Raw genomic sequence first — 17,180 nt, 5'->3', positions numbered from 1 at the left:
ACTTCCCCACCGAAGGGGGAAGAACCCCACGAAGACACAGAGAAGTTCAGTCTGCCGGAGTTGGCAAGGAATCCTTTTTCCACACACAGGATAGTGGTTTTAATCAGATGGCTTTCCAATGCAGATAATAGTAACAATGTTCCTGTTCTCATGAAATTCCATTTTCACAGCAGAAATAAAAATAAAGTCTTTAAACTCAGATTCAAAAATATACTGTAGCTAGGCCCAAGAGAATGGGTGCGCCTGTTGGGATTATTATTTTTACTTCTCCCTCTCCCTGCTTTCGGTCAGCTGACCCTCATTACCCACCACCGAACACAAGCTACATGAGAAAATGCTTGTTGAAGCACACTGCAGGTTGCCATGCAACACAAGCCTTAGATTATATTTATGAGCCTTAGATTATAGTTATGAACTTTTGAACGTATTTCTGCAATACAGTGGAAGCTCAGTTTTTGAATGTAATCCGTTCTGGAAGACTTCCGAAACGTTCAAAAACCAAGGAGCAATGGGCAGTCGGCAAAATCCATTGAAAAAATGGAAAAACATGCAGTGGAAGCCATTCAACTTTTGAGGCTTGTTCAAAAATGGAAGCAATTACCGTCTTTTTCTGTGTATAAGACACCCTCATGTATAAGACGCCCCCTATTTGGGGGGACTCAAAACTAAGAAAATGCACTATACACTATCCGTGTATAAGATGACCCCTTATTTTAAACTTCAAAAATGTAGGAAAAATATATAGTCTTATACATGGGGGAAAACGGTACTTCTGGGTTTTTGGCGTTTGGGTTCCGAATCATTCGTCAACAGAGACGTTTGAGAACTGAGGTTGTAATGCAGCAATGTATTAACCAAATATGACACCTGATTAAGGCAAATAAACCAGTTTTAAAGGGTTTTCTTCTTCTAAACAACTTATTGGCTCTTAAGCAATTACGTTCCTAACTTAAATATATTTATGTATTGCAAAACATGAATGTAGATTCTTATTGAGGATCTTAAAAGGATCCCAGCTAACCGGATCAGTGCAAACTGTATATTCTGCTTTCCAAGCAAGTACTGAATAACATCTGCATTAAATGCAGAATCAGAAATGGCTATTTATTTATTACATGTATACACCTCCTTTCTTCTGGGGCATCCAAAGTTCCCAAGTGGTCTCCCATTCAGGCACTGACGAAATTCAGTACGGTTACTGCATCATGAGCCAAATCAGCCACCCTTCATGCATGAGCAGCGAAAGCTTGGCCTAATTGTGCTGTTTTCAGTGCAAAGGAGGATGCATTATTTACTTCTTTAAATAGTTCCTTACCTCAGGTCCAGGAGGTCCCAGTGGTCCCCGGGGTCCTGGATCTCCTGTTTTACCCTAAAATTAGAGCATCCATTATAAATTCAGGTTTTTCTGATTAGTTCTGCATAAGACGTTTCCTATTTCTTCACAAATACGTACTTCTGAACAATTACCAAAAGATAAGTTTATATCTATCTATCTTGATTTTAAGGGTTTCATGGTGAAATGGCTCCCGTTTTTGGTAAATTTTTAATTCCAAAATAGGGGTGTATTAAAGGCTCTACTGAGGGACGCGGGTGGCGCAGTGGGTTAAACCACAGAGCCTAGGACTTGCCGATCAGAACGTCGGCGGTTCGAATCCCCACAACGGGGTGAGCTCCCGTTGCTCGGTCCCTGCTCCTGCCAACCTAGCAGTTCGAAAGCGCGTCAAAGTACAAGTAGATCAATAGGTACTGCTCCGGAGGGAATGTAAATGGCACTTCCATGCGCTGCTCTGGTTCGGCAGAAGCGGCTTAGTCATGCTGGCCACATGACCTGGAAGCTGTACACCGGCTCCCTTGGCCAATAAAGCGAGATGAGCGCCGCAACCCCAGAGTCGTTTGCGACTGGACCTAACGGTCAGGAGTCCCTTTACCTTTACCTAAAGGCTCTACTCTAAGTATGACTAGTCTTGGATACAACCCCTTTATCTATCTGGAGTGATTTTTAATACACCATTTGTTATATTTTCACCAACAGACAGTCCAAGGAATATAAAGTTTCCTATTATCAATTTGGATATTACCAATGTTCACTCTGTACTGGTTATTAATTTATTTTTTGTGTTTAAAATAATGTCAATGCACGCATATTGGAAAATACAACTAGGATGCATCGTATCCCTGCAATTCGAAAAACAGTTCAGTTCCTGTCACATGACACCCCCCCCCCCCCCCATTTTTGGACTGTCCTTTCTCTTATATGAATCAAATAGGTTAATGGTTTCATATCCAATGGGTTCTTATTTTGCTCAAATAATCAGATTCTGTAGGTGTTTCTCTTTCTCCCTGGTTTCTTGTTGTTATTAATTTGGTCGGAAAGAATTTTTCCCCCCATTTACATTCTTCAAATTTATAAACAATCCTTGTTTGCTTGAAATAAGAAACATGCATAACCAGTATCAGGACTTTAGATTATGAAAGCTGAACATCTGAAAATGCTCCCCAACCACATACACACCCCAGATATATTGCCCAATGATTTAGTTCCTTACTTCTTATAAATAACATGCATTGTATGGCAATGTGCCAGATAAGATTTGGTCAGCAACCCTTTTAGATATTATTAAATACCAAACTCAAATAAATGCTGCTACTGTCGAAGTGCAAATGAAGTTAAGTGTTAAGGCATACCGGGGGTCCTGGTTTTCCTCTGATTCCTGGTGGCCCCGGCAAACCAGCTGCACCCTTTGAGAAATACAGTTAAGAGTGGCTAGAATTAAAGTGAAAATTATGGCAGCACATTCCCATTAAAAATAGAAGGAGGGAGGAGATGGTTTTATAAATTATCTGTCACAGGACTTGTTATGCTTCCATTTTGGGGATAAAGCATAGGAAAATCCTATCCAGATACAGCTTAACTCTGCAGCTCAGCTGAAATAATGATTATTTTGCCTGCGCCCATAGATATTTTGCATTACAAAGCTACGTGGGGGCTGACAAGAATAAAAGACAGACATTTACATTTAATTCTTTTTCTTTCTTTCTTTTTGCCACTGCTACGAAACATTTTTCTTTGAAAACCAATCCACCTAGATGGGTTTTAAAGCAAAACAAAACCTCTTGCTTCCCTCCTGTGCTTATCCTTCCCCATTCTGTCAGAGAAACATAGGTTGCTTCCAGACAACCTGTTAATTGAGCAACCATCCTGATTCGTTTGCACAAAGTTTGCAGGGCGCTTATCTAGAGGACATAGGGAAAGGGGAGAACGGTTCTGTTGAGCAAGGAAAAATGCTTGCACTAATGCAATGTTAGCCTTAGCACTATGTTGAATTCCGCTGAGGATGTTGTTTTCCGGAAGGCAGCAATATACCCTTTGGAATCAATCCGCCTCAAAAAATATCACAGGCAAAATTCTCCCTGGCCCTGAATACAGTGATTGAAGGCGTCCGTAGCAAGGTCTTATGCATGGCATGTCCACGGGCAGTCCTGAACACAGAGTGCCGAGTGGGTGGGGATACCAAACACCAATTTAGACCAGTGCCTGGGCGTGGGTGGCTTATACAGCCAGGGAGAGGATCAGAGGGAAGTCAGAGATGAAGTCTTCCCTCTGGTCTGCCCCCCAGGTCATGCCCCCAAGCTCGCCTACGATTGAATGAAACCATGAGCGAGCCCCAGCAGTCAGTGCAGCCAGAGGAAGAGGAAGTGACATTAGCAGAGCTGAGAATGAGTTCTTTGGATACCACCCATGACTGATAAACAAAACAGTGCAGAACATAAGACCACTCTGTATAAAGTGTAGCACATTTCCAAGAAGACTAAGACTTATAGAAGTTGGTCAAAACAGAGCTGTTATGAGTTACCTTGTCTCCTGGGTATCCCAGCTCCCCCATCTCTCCTGAAATGCCTTGTTCGCCCTAAACAATGTATTAGTATATTCAGAAACATTGGCGGGGGGGGGGGGGGGAGAGAGAGAGAGAGAGAGAGAGAGAGAGAGAGAGAGAGAAGGGACACTTTAATAGAAAGTTTTATGAAGTCCAACAGACATAGAAATGTGTCAGTATGGCTTGTTATTCACAGCCCAAGTGCATTGCACTGCTGCACAAATGAGTATGATTTCAGAGCCTCTAATGGCTAAAACAGGTCTCAGCATTTGATGAGATTATTCACAGTAGTAATAGCTACAGCAGCAGCAGGAAGTGTGTGTTGGCAGAGATTCTTAGCCCCGAGTAGCTTGTACAAAACAAAGCAGCGGGTAAAATGTAGAACCTTATTGCAGGTGCTTCCCCCCCCCCCCAAAAAAAAAGAAAAGTAAGAAAGGGTTCTTTGTAGAATCACATTAGGAGGTGTAGATAAGGTTCAAAGTTAAAAGAGCACCGATAATGAAACTATTTAGATCACCTTATCACCTTTCAATCCAGGTTGCCCCATACTCCCCGGAAGACCCTATGCAGAAGAAAGATAAAAGAAATTACAAAACACAATTGTTCGACTGTCTGGCAGAAAAGGGCTTTCAGCAAAACACTTGGGTATGAGCTACGAAACACTGTACCAGAGGTCCAGGAATCCCAGGTGCGCCAGATGGTCCGGCTGGTCCTACAACACCCTAAAAGACAATAAAGAACATGACTGCTCTGTGTGTTTACTCTTAAAAGGGAACTAAGTCACACAGAGAGCCTGTATAATAGGAGTATCCAACATATGCATTTGGCCTACAAATCCTGTCAGCCCCAGTCAGCACAGCTAATAACCAGGGAAGATGTGGGTTGTAGTCCAACAACACCTGGAAAACAACATGTTGGCCACCTCTGTCATAAGACAATATAGTGTATTTGCTGCTTGAGTGCTGGTCTTCTTCTGACCCATCCAAGCTAACCTGTCTGAGAGCTAATTAAACAACAATAAAACATCCAAGATGTGCGTGTAATCATGATATTGCCGTTCTCTTTCCTCAGCTGGAAAATACATTGCAAGGATATCCTGCCTGCCTGATAGACTGGAAAAGGGCTGAACAATACAGCCAGGTAGAACTTTCCTGCTCTTTCCAGATGGGGAAATGTCTATGCTGAATGACGGGGTGAAAAATGAAGTATCAGGAAGCGCCACTCATTTGCTCGCAAGTGTGGAAGGTCACGTTAACCGATTTCACACCCTATTAGCGTGCATTTGGGAGAATGCACATAAGGTTATCTGCAGGTGGGACCTATCCCCCCATGCCCTGAGCAGAATTACTAAAACAAGCAGCTCAGTCTGCTGGGGGAGTGGGAGGGGATGGGTACATACAACCATATGCAGTGGCCTTGCCCTGTTTATTCAGTCTTTCAAGGCTTTATTAAATAAGCCTATCTTACATTCCAAACATAATCTATGGACCCAGTGATGGTCCTCCCCCCCCCCCATTTGATAATTCAGAAGCAGAAAGTCAACTTTTCTAAAGTTTGGCATCCATTTACTGAATGTATTAAAGTAAAGGAAAAGCCTTCTTCTCATGAAAAAAAAAAACATTCTGGGGTAATATGCCAATAAAGGACAATTGTCTAGAACTATAATGCTGCTTTTTAGAATAGTACCACTCCCTTCTCTCTTCTCTCAGCCTTCCCTTCTTCCCCTCATCTTGCTTTGCAGTTTCTCTTTATTGTTGTTATTTTTGCTTTTTGTGTATCAGAAAGTGAAAACAATTACAAAATAAATAAATAATGACCAACACTTTGAACTAAGCTCAAAATATGACATGGAGTTAGTGAAGTTGGTAAAAAAAAAACCCCACAGTTGAATGTTTTCATTTCATTTCATTTCTTTTTTTTTTAATGTACTAGCTGAAATTTCTGAAAACACTTCAAAGAGAGCCCCAAGTACAGCCTGTAAAAGCAAACCAGCCTTGATAAAATTAAAGTATGAGTGACCCAGGCCGTGTCCTCTTTCTGCAGTGGCCGCTGGGACACAAGCTTATGTTATACCAAAGCTCTCCTAGCACAGGCAAAATACGGTTTTTCTAGAGGTACTCATAGGTTATGAACCTGATTCTTCAATGGCACTGCAACCCTGTCTAAAATAGGCTCCATCTCTATGATACATCAACCATCCTACCAACAAGAGCATTTCTGTCTTGTCTCAGTCTCAGCTTGCTCTCCTACATCTGATTTCATACATCAGTTCAGGATCTGAATGTTTTGGAGGGCTAGCTTTCTAAACACAAGGCATTCATAGGGAACACTGGGAACATATAGAACTTTTAGAACAATTTAAAGCGGGTCACTTCTGAATAACTCATACCTCGTGATTATTATGAGGGTGTAGATCAACTCTGAGTAATCACCCGGGCCAAAACTCCTCTTAAGAGTGGGTTGTGTCTCAGCACAGGCAAAGGGAAGAATGCCACTTAAATGGATTGTGTATTTTTCAAAATAGAAATGGACTAAGTAAACTAACAGTAAAGTAAGTAAATATTCCCCTGAAAATGAGTGTAGATAACTTTTTTTAAAAGCCTTTTTTACTTCAGGTTTTGAAGCAGACATTTGGACTAGATTGCTCTGATGTGTAATTGACCCTTTCATTTAAATGTGCATACATGTTCTGTCACATCATTTATTCCTAGAAATCAAAAGCAGCCACCATACCATTAGTCTTAGTATTTTCTGGCAAAGTCCACCTTGGTTTCGTTTCCAGTTATAGTTTTTTGTTGGAGTTTGTTTGGGTCTTTTTTTAAACAGTAGAATATTGGGACCTTATTTTAACCACAACTTGGAACTGATTTCATCACTGATTTCACTGGGACTTGCTTCCAAGCAAGTGTGCTTAGGATCTCAGCCATAGCCTGGAAGCCTTGATCTGGCAATGGCTAAATGTACTTTTGTCTAGAAACAGCCAAGCCAATGTTGATGTTATGGAAATATCCATATGGCAAAGTCCTGCGCCGACTTGAAAGCCAGCTGAAACTATTCCAGCTATAAGAAAGAGAAAATAACTTAGGCCCGGTGTGTTGATCTAGAGTAGACTCACATGTGAGCTTGGATGGAAACGAAGGCTTTCTACAAGCACAGAATGGGAATATGTTTCCACTGAAGGGAAGAAATACTTGTGCTACTTGCTCCTTAGCAACATCCAAGAAAAACACATTTTTAAAAATCTGTTTTAGGAAGCAAAATAAAAGAATGCTGTGAAGAATCAAAATTATGGCACTGAAAGGCAGATCATGTAACATGATGACTAAAGAATACAAGCGTGGCTGTGCATAAGAACTCACTTTTGCTACTTAGAAAGTAAGAAAAGAGACTACTTTTAATTTGTAAGGAGCTTTGTCAAAAGTCTGAGCAGGCTTTACGAACTCAAACGTAAACAATATACTTGAATCAACATCCTATCATTTTTGTGTCGCCGCGTATGTTTCAGGATGGATGACCAAACAGCATACATGAACAAATTTGCAACAAATGTGCAGCTACTTTTGCCACTGATGTGAAATGGCTACGGATCTCGTGCACAAAAGAGTTTCTGGCTGAGAGAGCATCTTTTCACATAACTAAACATGCAGTGGAGCTTTCCACTGTCTTTCTCAAATGCATTTAGATGCAAAAAGACTTTTGCGATCAAGAATCAAATTTTAAAAGCTGCTTCTAATGGCAGAGCAGTTAATTTTGTCCGGGGGCCAGAGACAGAGCACATAAGTTTGGCAGTGAACCAGCACTGCCAGATGCTACACATGTGCTATAGCCTTGCACTCTGATAAGCACATACTCCTATCATGCATCTGCCTGGGTGGTTGTGGCACAGAGGACGGGGTGGTTGGCCACAAAATGCCAACACAATCCCCTCCCTCCTTACTGATTCCTTGATGCATGTTTCCTCTGGAGAAAATTAGTGCTGCCATGCATCTGTGTAGGTGGTTCATGTTTTCAGTTACATGCTAAAAGACTGCAGCTCACGTCTTCCTATTCAGTAAATAGCATATGGGCATATATCTCCAAGCCATGTTTTCTCTATTCCAACCCATTTAAGCACTTTTTCCCCCGAATTAAAAAATAAATAAAGCTTCTCTAATAAACATGCATAGTTTGTGTTGCAGCATGACCTACTTTGCTCTTTATTTCAAGTTCATTCATCCTAGCTGCAAACCTCCCCCACCCCACAACCTTTTGCTTTCTGTTCCATTTCCGTCTTGCCCCAGCTCCCATTCAGCCAAATCTGCCATTGTGTACGGTTTCAGCAGGAAACACTAACACTCAAGCACAAGCCCTGGTGTTACAGCACAGGTTGCCACAATTCAATCACAACAGTCCTAAGATCACAACAAAGTTAAAATGACCACAGATCAGGGCAGCCATGTACAAATTGCATGTACGTTAGTGAACTACAGAAGGTTTGTGCAAATCACTATCCCTAAAATCCCCTCAATATTTAGCAGAAACTTCTGTGAATGCATGGCCCAGCACCCATGAGTAATTAATTGAACTTTTGAAAAAAGGTCTATGGGATGAAGCATATCTACTCACTCGAAGTCCAGGAAATCCAGGAGGACCAATACCACCAACAATTCCCTTTGAAGAAGGAAAAAAAAAAGGCGTAAAACAATTAGAATTGCATGTTTCCAAGCAAAAGTTCAGATTGTGACAAATACAGGCCACAGGTTGCAGGATATGAGTTCGGCATAGGGAAAAAGAATGTAAGAGCCCCGTTGGATCAGAACTGTGGCCAGATGGCTACAAGATGCTTACAACATCCAGAGGCATGTTGCCTCTGTTCCTGCAGGTGACAGAGAGCACTCATGATCACAAGCAGCTGATTCTCCATGAATCTGTGTAATTACCATGCAAAGCAGAGGGTTGGCTCCCAGCCCCCCAATGGGGATCTCCCATAATAAGGGATTAAGGGAGTCTGCCTTCTAACAGCCGACCCAACTTCGGGGGGCTGCTGCTTGGCAACGCTCATAGGTTTCCTAAGGAGCCCACTGGGACTGGTCCAGGCTTGTAAGTAGGCTTGTAAGTTCAGGCCAACACCCTGTGGACAGACCCCAGCACATGGGCAAGGGCCTTGGACTACAAGTGAGCTGCATGAATGGGACCTCCCTTGTACCATACAGCCACCCAGGTTGCTGTAACCCAAAATAAAAATTGTGGCCTTGTCTCTGTGCCATTTCTTGCTCTGACACCCTACCTTTCATGCATCTGGGCATGTGATTTTTGTGGCAGCAAATGCCACACTCTGCGCAAAAAGGTGCTTTGCTCGGTCTTTCCATTTATATGCTGCTTTATCTGTTCAGTATGCAACGGAATCGAGGTTATTGATTCACACATTTCCATTTTGCAGCTCTGAGGATTCGCTGTTGATTGCAACACCCCTCAATGTGTGAAATATACATTTTTTTCTATTTATTGTCATGCAGACCACACTGTTGCACTCAAGGATCTGTGATGGTGGTGGGGGTTTACCTGTAGGGGGGCTGACAATTCTGCTGCACAGTTAATTTCTACCTCACAATCAACATTATTTTTCAAATAATGATGATAGTTCACATTCACTGTAAGTGTTCAAAGCATTCCACACACACCCTTCCACCACCCTGCAGGAAAAACCAATAGTATTATTCCCATATGGCAGATGATTGACGTGGGGGCGTGTTTTAGAGGGGGACTTAATAAGATCCAAAAGGATTAAGTGACATCAAAAGTTGAAGCGTGATTCGAACCAGGCTCTTCTTGATTTGCAGTCTCACGTGCTATTAAGCCACAAAGAACCACAGAGAGGGTTTTTGTTTTGTTTTGTTTGTTTCCTCCATTCATTGGCACTTTAAACAACTACTCAGGTGGCCAAATCTGTATCATGGAGTTGGTATACCCTCTTTCCAGTTCCTATTTTTAAAATGGTGATGTAGAAAGGCAACTATACCTAAAACTATTCTTTAGACAAGCATTTGCTCTATTATAGCAGAACACGTGGGGCAGAGGAGAGCATATGGCAAGGGTTGCCAATGTTTGGGGCCTGTGGGCACATTTGCAAATGGTACAGTGGTACCTTGTGTTAAGTACTTAATTCGTTCTGGAGGTCCATTCTTAACCTGAAGCACCACTTTCGCTAATGGGGCCTCCTGCTGCCGCCGCGCTGCCAGAGCACAATTTCTGTTCACATCCTGAAGCAAAGTTCTTAACCTGAGGCACTATTTCTGGGTTAGCGGAGTCTGTAACCTGAAGCGTCTGTAACCCGAGGTACCACTGTACAAGGAGAGATCTGTAGTTGCCTTTATCTGTGTCTTTTCCAAAGTGCTGGTTATACGTATGACATCTAGGTATGTTTTAAACATAGGTTTCTCTTCATTACCAGCTGCTCAAGTTCTAATGTCAGAGTTTGGAGGAAACCTGCATTAGCTTCTGAGCCATCCCTCATTTTTCCTACAGTAGGTGCAATAGCATCTGCAACCCTCCCCACCGCAGCAGCTAGAGGTTTGGCAGCTTGCCTGAACCAACCCTGCGGGGCAGGCTTGACTGGTTGTTCGATAGCAGCAGCTGTCACAGACAATTAGAAGGAACTCCTTTGCAAACGGATTTATTGACTTTTCTTCTTCTTCTTCTATATAAACGTTCTGAGTTGCACTGAATAGTTTTTGTGTGTCTCTCTCTCTTTCTTGGAATCCAGGTTCTGCCAAGTTTGATTCTATAATTAAACTGTTTATTCTGCAGCAGCATTTGCAAAATATTTTATCTGAGCATTTATAAAGAAGCAGCTGCTAGCAGTTAGCTCAGGCTTCTTACAGGGCCAAAGGTCCAAGGTATTTTCTTTACTTATCAAAACGAACCCCACAACAAACTAATTCTGATATAAGCAATTATTAAGAAGCCCCCATAAAATGCTCTGACGGTGTCCAGCGCTTGCAGCATCCCAGACTACAAACTCAGATTGCTGTGAATTCCTAGCCATCCAGGACGACATTCTTCATAAGTCCTAGTTCAAGTGTTCAGCTGCTACAGAGCTGCAGTGGCTGGTTTGGTGGAGCTGAGTGACAGAGATGCCCTCCCAATATCAGCACTGCTGCACCTTCCCTGGGTGGGACCAAAGTGGGGCAACACTGAGGTCAGCCAGTGGCAGGAGTGGTGGATTGGCTCTGCAATGATGCCGCGATCAGGAGCGTGGGTCCACAGCTCCACAACAGCAGCTACTGTTATAAGGGTCTATCATGAATACAACCAAGGAATCACTTGCCTTCTTTCTGATGACATCCCTAAGATGTAAAATGTTTGACCTAATCTGTCTGTATTAATAATAATAATAATAATAATAATAATAATAATAATAATAATAATGATGATGATGCAACAGTCATGGGAGGTCCTGATTTGGAGTGGGACTGCAACATAAGAGAAAAGGGACGAATACATCCACATAATATTCTTCTCCTGAAGAAAAACACTGCCATTCACCTTCAGCAGTTGTGTAGCTTTCAGATGCTTAAAATACTCTGCACACAGACTCATGACACAAATTTGCATATATATATATATATATATATATATATATATATACACATATGTGGAAATTTAGGATGAACTCTGGATACCAGGGCTATCTCCGAGCTATGCAATGCTAGCAGGATTTTCTGAGCCTGGTACACTGTATGTGAATTGGACCTTCCTAGTAATTTCTGGACCCCTAAGAACTGCTGCTCACGTACATATTAAAGCGGAAATAAGTGCCTCTGGGTAAATTAAGATGATGGGTGGCTGGGATCACACTAGCACTGCTCTTTGCAGTGTGCATGTATGCAAAGTTGTTGTTGTTGAGCAGGGGGAAAGACATGAGATGTGGGGCACAAAACAAAACACCTTGGGCCTTCTGGACCATTCCTGAACAATGCCCCTGGCATTGGGGGGGGGGGATTCTGCTATTTGCATCCCCAGTAGCTCACCCGTGTCCCTGTCACAAGGCACATAGCAAAAAAAAAAAGAAGAAGAAGAAAAGAATGGCATGAGGAGTGAGGTGAAGTTCCCTTTCTCCTCCCATATTGCATGCCAATTTCTCCAAGGCTGTTATTAGGTTAAAGATACACAAGCACAATCATGCATTCAACTTGGCATTTAGCTTAAAATGTCGCTCTGAAAACATAAGGACCTAGGATGCTCAATCTCTCCAACCCAGATACTGAGAGAGGTTAACCTCATATTAGGTAAATGGAACCTCTTATAGATAGGAATGTGTTTTAATCCTGGAGCAACGCCTCTTACAGGTTGTCAGAGACTGAATAACCTCGAAAATTCCATTATTGTTTTCTGTCGCATGACATCATACTTACAGGACTTCCATCAGGACCAGGGGGGCCTCTATTTCCAATATCACCTGGTAATCCCTGGTTAAAACATCACCAATAGTTTTGTTAGGAGTATATTTAACATTATATGTTGAGAGTAAGCTTGGGGGGGGGGGGGCGGACTTGCTCTTAGGAATCTTCAAACCGAATAGTGTTTGGGGGTTATTTATTGATTTACTAATTTAGTCTCTTATCGGCTTTCCAGCTCTAACAGCCTGATTCCCACATAAAGGACGTAAGAGCCCCAGTATATCAGGCCATCTTGTCTAATCCTGTTCTCACAGTAGCCAATCAGATGCCTGTGGGAGACCTGCGAGCAAGACCTGAACGCAACAGGACTCTCCTCTCCTGTGGTTTCCAGCCACTGGTATTCAGAAGCATGCAGCCTACGACACATCTGATCGCCTTATCCCCCATGAGTTCACCTAATACTCTTTTAAAGCCGTCCAGATTTGTGGCTACCACCACTTCTTGTGAGAGCAAATTCCATAGTTTCAACTATGCACTATGCGAATAAGCACTTTCTGCCGTCTGGCTTGAACCTTTCAACATTCAGCCTCATTGGCCCTTGATGTTAGCATTTCAAGACAGAGAAGTTTCTCCCTAGCCACTTCTTCCACATGAAGCATAATTTTATATCCCTCTGCTCCCTTGTGCTCACCGTTTTTCTAGACTTTACACCCCTAAACGTTGCCACCTTTCCTCACAGGGGAGTTCTACAACTGTTTGATCGTTTGGGTTGCCCTTTGACAAACTTTTTTCAGCTCTGCCGTATCATTTTTGAGGTGAGGAAAACCAGAACTATACGCAAGTAGGGTTGCACCACAGATTTGAACAACAGCATTATGATATAGGCATTTCCCCCCACAAAAAACCTTTTCCTAACGACCCCCAATGTCGAATTAATCTTTTTTCACAGCTGCTGCACACTGAGTCAACACCATCAGGCTGGCAGCTTCCAGTGATGACTTGCATGGACTGCTACCACATTTTCTGCCTCACAGTGGTGGAGCTTCATGCTCCGGCACTGGGGGGGGGGTGGAGAGCAGGTGGGGCCGGGGCTGGCACGAGTCCTGGGGGTGTGGCGTGCCACCTGCAGGGGTATGACACGCATTCTGTGGGGCATGGCACACCGCCCGCAGAGGCATGGCGCGTGTCCTGGGGGTGTGGTGCACCGCCTGCAAGGGCGTGGCACCTAGCGAGGGCGGGGGGGGGGCAGCCACGATGGCATCCCACCAGGATCATGCTGCCGGGGGCAGTGCGCTCCCTCTGCATCCCTCTTCCTCCGCCAGTGCCCCCACATCCACATGTTCAAAATTGGAATGGGGTTCCTCCTCATGTGGAGGAGCACTACATGAGTGGTTCTCCTTCTGATGTAACTTGAATGCACAAACCTTATTTTGGTGCATTGAGGGGGTTGCATGAATCCTCCTCAAGTGTATAGTCTTCAAGAGTAATCAAACAACCCACACACATGCATGAACAAGCAATGCATGTGTGCCACACTGACCTCACCACTGCCTCACCCCTTCCCCTCTACCTCCAGGTAACCAGTAGTGACACAACCAACTAGAGGTCAGGTGACTGCCAAACCACAGCATTTGCTACTGGAAGCAAGTGGTGAAGTAGGAACTCCTTTTTGAGTGTTTCTCTGGATAAATATCTGTATCCTTATTGTGTTAATGACCCCCTGGGAATCAACTTTTACCGTGACAGCAATCAGTCAACCACTGCAACTCCACGCCATGCCAATTTAAAACAAGTCAGCATTATATATAAAAAAGCAAGACAAAACAAAGCTAAGACCAGAACAGAGCACGATTCTATTCATACTGCTATGAACTGCTACAGCAAGGCAATTCTTTAATTCTCAAATATCGGTCGGTGTTGTTTTAAATCCAACACTGTTCAGAAAACTGAGAAGTCCTAAAAATCAGGATCCAAAGAATTACATTGCTAGCTCTGCATTCCCAGGGGTGCTTTCAAGTTGTGTTCCTTGAACGATACTCTACTATAGCCATTCTCTTTTGATACCTGAGGCTGCTTTCAAAAGCAGTATCTGATAAGGCATGGCAGCAAAGAGACAGTCCTCTGCTAAAAAATTATTACAATAACAGTCCAAAAACTTTTGGAGATACAAAAATAACTCTTCAGATGCCAGCCTAAATCTCCCATAAGCCACTGTCAGGATTTGTCTTTTTTAAAAGTGTTATCTCCCATTACATTTTAAACATCCCTGTAACAATTCAGGTGGTACACTGTTCTTTAGCATTAAATAGTACCAGTTGCTGGGCTTCTGTAGAACATCCCTAGGAGGAAGTCTATTAATATTTTACTAGGAACTATGATTGATTGTTCTTGCAGCTACAGTGAGTTAAACTGGAAAACTGTAAATTCAATTTATGAAGTGTCCTACATCAGATTGACTTCTAGCTGTATAGAATAATTTCATATATAAGAAAGCCCTCATATAATTTATTCTCCCGACCAAATAAAAGGTTTGCAAAAATTCTGTGTATCAAATATAATACGATTGGCAATAACTTTCAAATACAGTAAAACATGCCAGTTTTCATTTAATATACATAATGTGGAAAAGAAACTTGATACATATGTTTTGAATAACAGAGTGTTTCTTATTTAAACATACTATACATTCAGAATATTAAAAAAGCTTGTAGCCCAGACCCTATAATTTTCTTAATAATAAAGCTAACCAGTTTAATATTTTGTTCCACTTCACGTATGCCAAGAATATTTGAAGTACTAATCACAACTGCTCTCTTAGCAGAATCCCTTTTTTCTCTCCTAAAGTCTGACGTTCTAATGCTACTGCCTATGAAACAGTAGCAAAAGAGTAACCAAGATGGAGCCAAGACCATTTTGAAAGCAGTTTATCAACCTGTATAATGGCGAGGAGTGGAAATCAGATCTACCGTAGGTGGGCAAGCCAGGCACCACAAAACTACTACAGCTGCTTTTTGGATTTCAAGGAGTGTAATTCACACATAGAGGGACACGGATGGCCTAGGACTTGCCAATCAGAAGGTTGGCTGTTCGAATCCCCGCAACGGGGTGAGCTCCCATTGCTCGGTCCCTGCTCCTGCCCACCTAGCAGTTTGAAAGCACATCAAAGTGCAAGTAGATAAATAGGTACCGCTCTGGCGGGAAGGTAAACGGCGTTTCCGTGCGCTGCTCTGGTTCACCAGAAGCGGCTTAGCCATGCTGGCCACATAACCCGGAAGCTATACGCCGGCTCCCTCGGCCAATAAAGCGAGATGAGCACCGCAATCCCAGAGTCATCCATGACTGGACCCAATGGTCAGGGGTCCCTTTACCTTTACCTAATTCACACATGGAGAAAGGTGCATGGGAATGGCTCTCCCCATCATTTAAATTAGCCTGATGCATTTCAAATGCCAAATCTTTCTTTAGGAGCAACCCTACTTATTCTTTCACAGAGTGCTACCTCTCGTGCTGTCTCTCACTGCATAGGTCTATGAGACGGCAAGAAGCACTACTCTGATAAAGCTAAGTTGTTCTCGAAGCAAGGTTTTACAACTAAAGTGGGGAGGTTAAAACGTTATTTGCTCTTTCCAAAATCCTACTGAGGTCCCTTCCATTCTGTCTGCACCCTTCTGCTCTTTGATATGGTCCTCTACTCCCCCCCCCCCCCCCCCGCTTTTCTTTTTCAGGCCTTTGTACAGAACATCCTTTTAATAAGAAACCTTTCCTCCAGGACAAAACTAAAAAAAAAGCTGAGGAAAGCAGCATTTCAACATTGTTAAGACAGAATATAAAAGGGAACAACCAATCAAACTAAATAAGCAGCAAACTAAGTACAGAATACATTGGCCCATTATGCCGATAAAGGCTGAATGAATTAATGAATGAAACATTGACACACTTTACCTGTCTCCCTTTAGGACCTCTTTTTCCAGGTAAACCAGGAATGCCCTGAAACAAAAAAGTCACAGAATAGAATCCTTGAATTAAAGTTGCAGGCTCTTGTTAATGCAGTTTGTTTCTATTACTGTTCTTGTTCTTTGTTTACAATCTTTAATTAATAAATCAATTAATTCCATAACGTTTATAGCCTGCTTATTTATTTTTTAACAAAATCTAAGTGGCATATATGAAACAGCATAATAATTTTCAATAATATGCAGCTAAAATTAGCAAAATTTAAAAACAAGTATGAGTAACTAAACTATACGTCCTGCTGAAATAAAGTTTTTTTAGTAGACATCTAAAACATTATATTAAAAGGGGCCTACCTAACGTTAATAGGCAAGCAGTTTCAAAGCATAGGTCCTGACTCACTGAAAGAATGACTCCACACAGATTTAGAACATGAGGCTGCTGGCAAATACTGATCCCAAAAGCCAAATTAGTAAACTGTGCACAAAATGATATCTATCTTTTGGGGGTGGGGTGGAGATATACACCTGTGGGTACTATTGGCTCCTAATTGACTCTATTTGTATTGACGTCAAAAAGAAATTGAGTAATTTGTCTATTGCAAAAATAGACAAAGTCTTGCCTCTGTGCTCAAGGGACAATGAAAGACCAGATATCTAAGTATATGTAGACATGCTGGCATCTGTCTGTCCCAAAAGACGATGGAGTTCGCCTCCAGAGGTGGAGTCAAACTGCTGGAGAATCACAGCACCCACTACGGCTACAGAGACTGGTAACTCCTAAGTGCTGCCTCCTGTGTCGTTGTTTTTGCTGCATTAGCAGTGACCTTTCTGGGGCACAAGCGTGGGCAGTGGGCAGGCAGTAATAAATTTAAACAGCATCCAAAGGGATTACTTGAACCAAAGCACCTCACATTCATTTCTCAGTTGTTTCGGTCAATAGCATTAGAATAGACCCCAAAAACCATAAGAATAAA

The 17,180-nt window shown here is 42.4% G+C and overlaps 1 protein-coding gene across 2 annotated transcripts in view; it reads right to left on the bottom strand.

The window, feature by feature from the left end:
• Positions 1–17,180, bottom strand: part of COL24A1 (collagen type XXIV alpha 1 chain) — a 165,058-nt gene that overhangs the window by 96,734 nt on the left and 51,144 nt on the right. For both annotated transcript variants that reach the window (XM_028732889.2, XM_077928502.1), the window contains exons 12-19: positions 16,196–16,240; positions 12,269–12,322; positions 8,481–8,525; positions 4,544–4,597; positions 4,393–4,437; positions 3,855–3,908; positions 2,686–2,739; positions 1,316–1,369 (exon numbers count right to left, since the gene is read on the bottom strand). In XM_028732889.2, coding sequence (XP_028588722.2) covers positions 1,316–1,369; positions 2,686–2,739; positions 3,855–3,908; positions 4,393–4,437; positions 4,544–4,597; positions 8,481–8,525; positions 12,269–12,322; positions 16,196–16,240 — 405 coding nt within the window. The remainder of the gene's footprint in view (positions 1–1,315; positions 1,370–2,685; positions 2,740–3,854; positions 3,909–4,392; positions 4,438–4,543; positions 4,598–8,480; positions 8,526–12,268; positions 12,323–16,195; positions 16,241–17,180) is intronic.

Source organism: Podarcis muralis, chromosome 5 (genome assembly GCF_964188315.1).
Source record: "Podarcis muralis chromosome 5, rPodMur119.hap1.1, whole genome shotgun sequence".
NCBI lineage: Eukaryota > Metazoa > Chordata > Lepidosauria > Squamata > Lacertidae > Podarcis > Podarcis muralis.
This window is presented reverse-complemented; position numbering and strand designations above follow the sequence as displayed.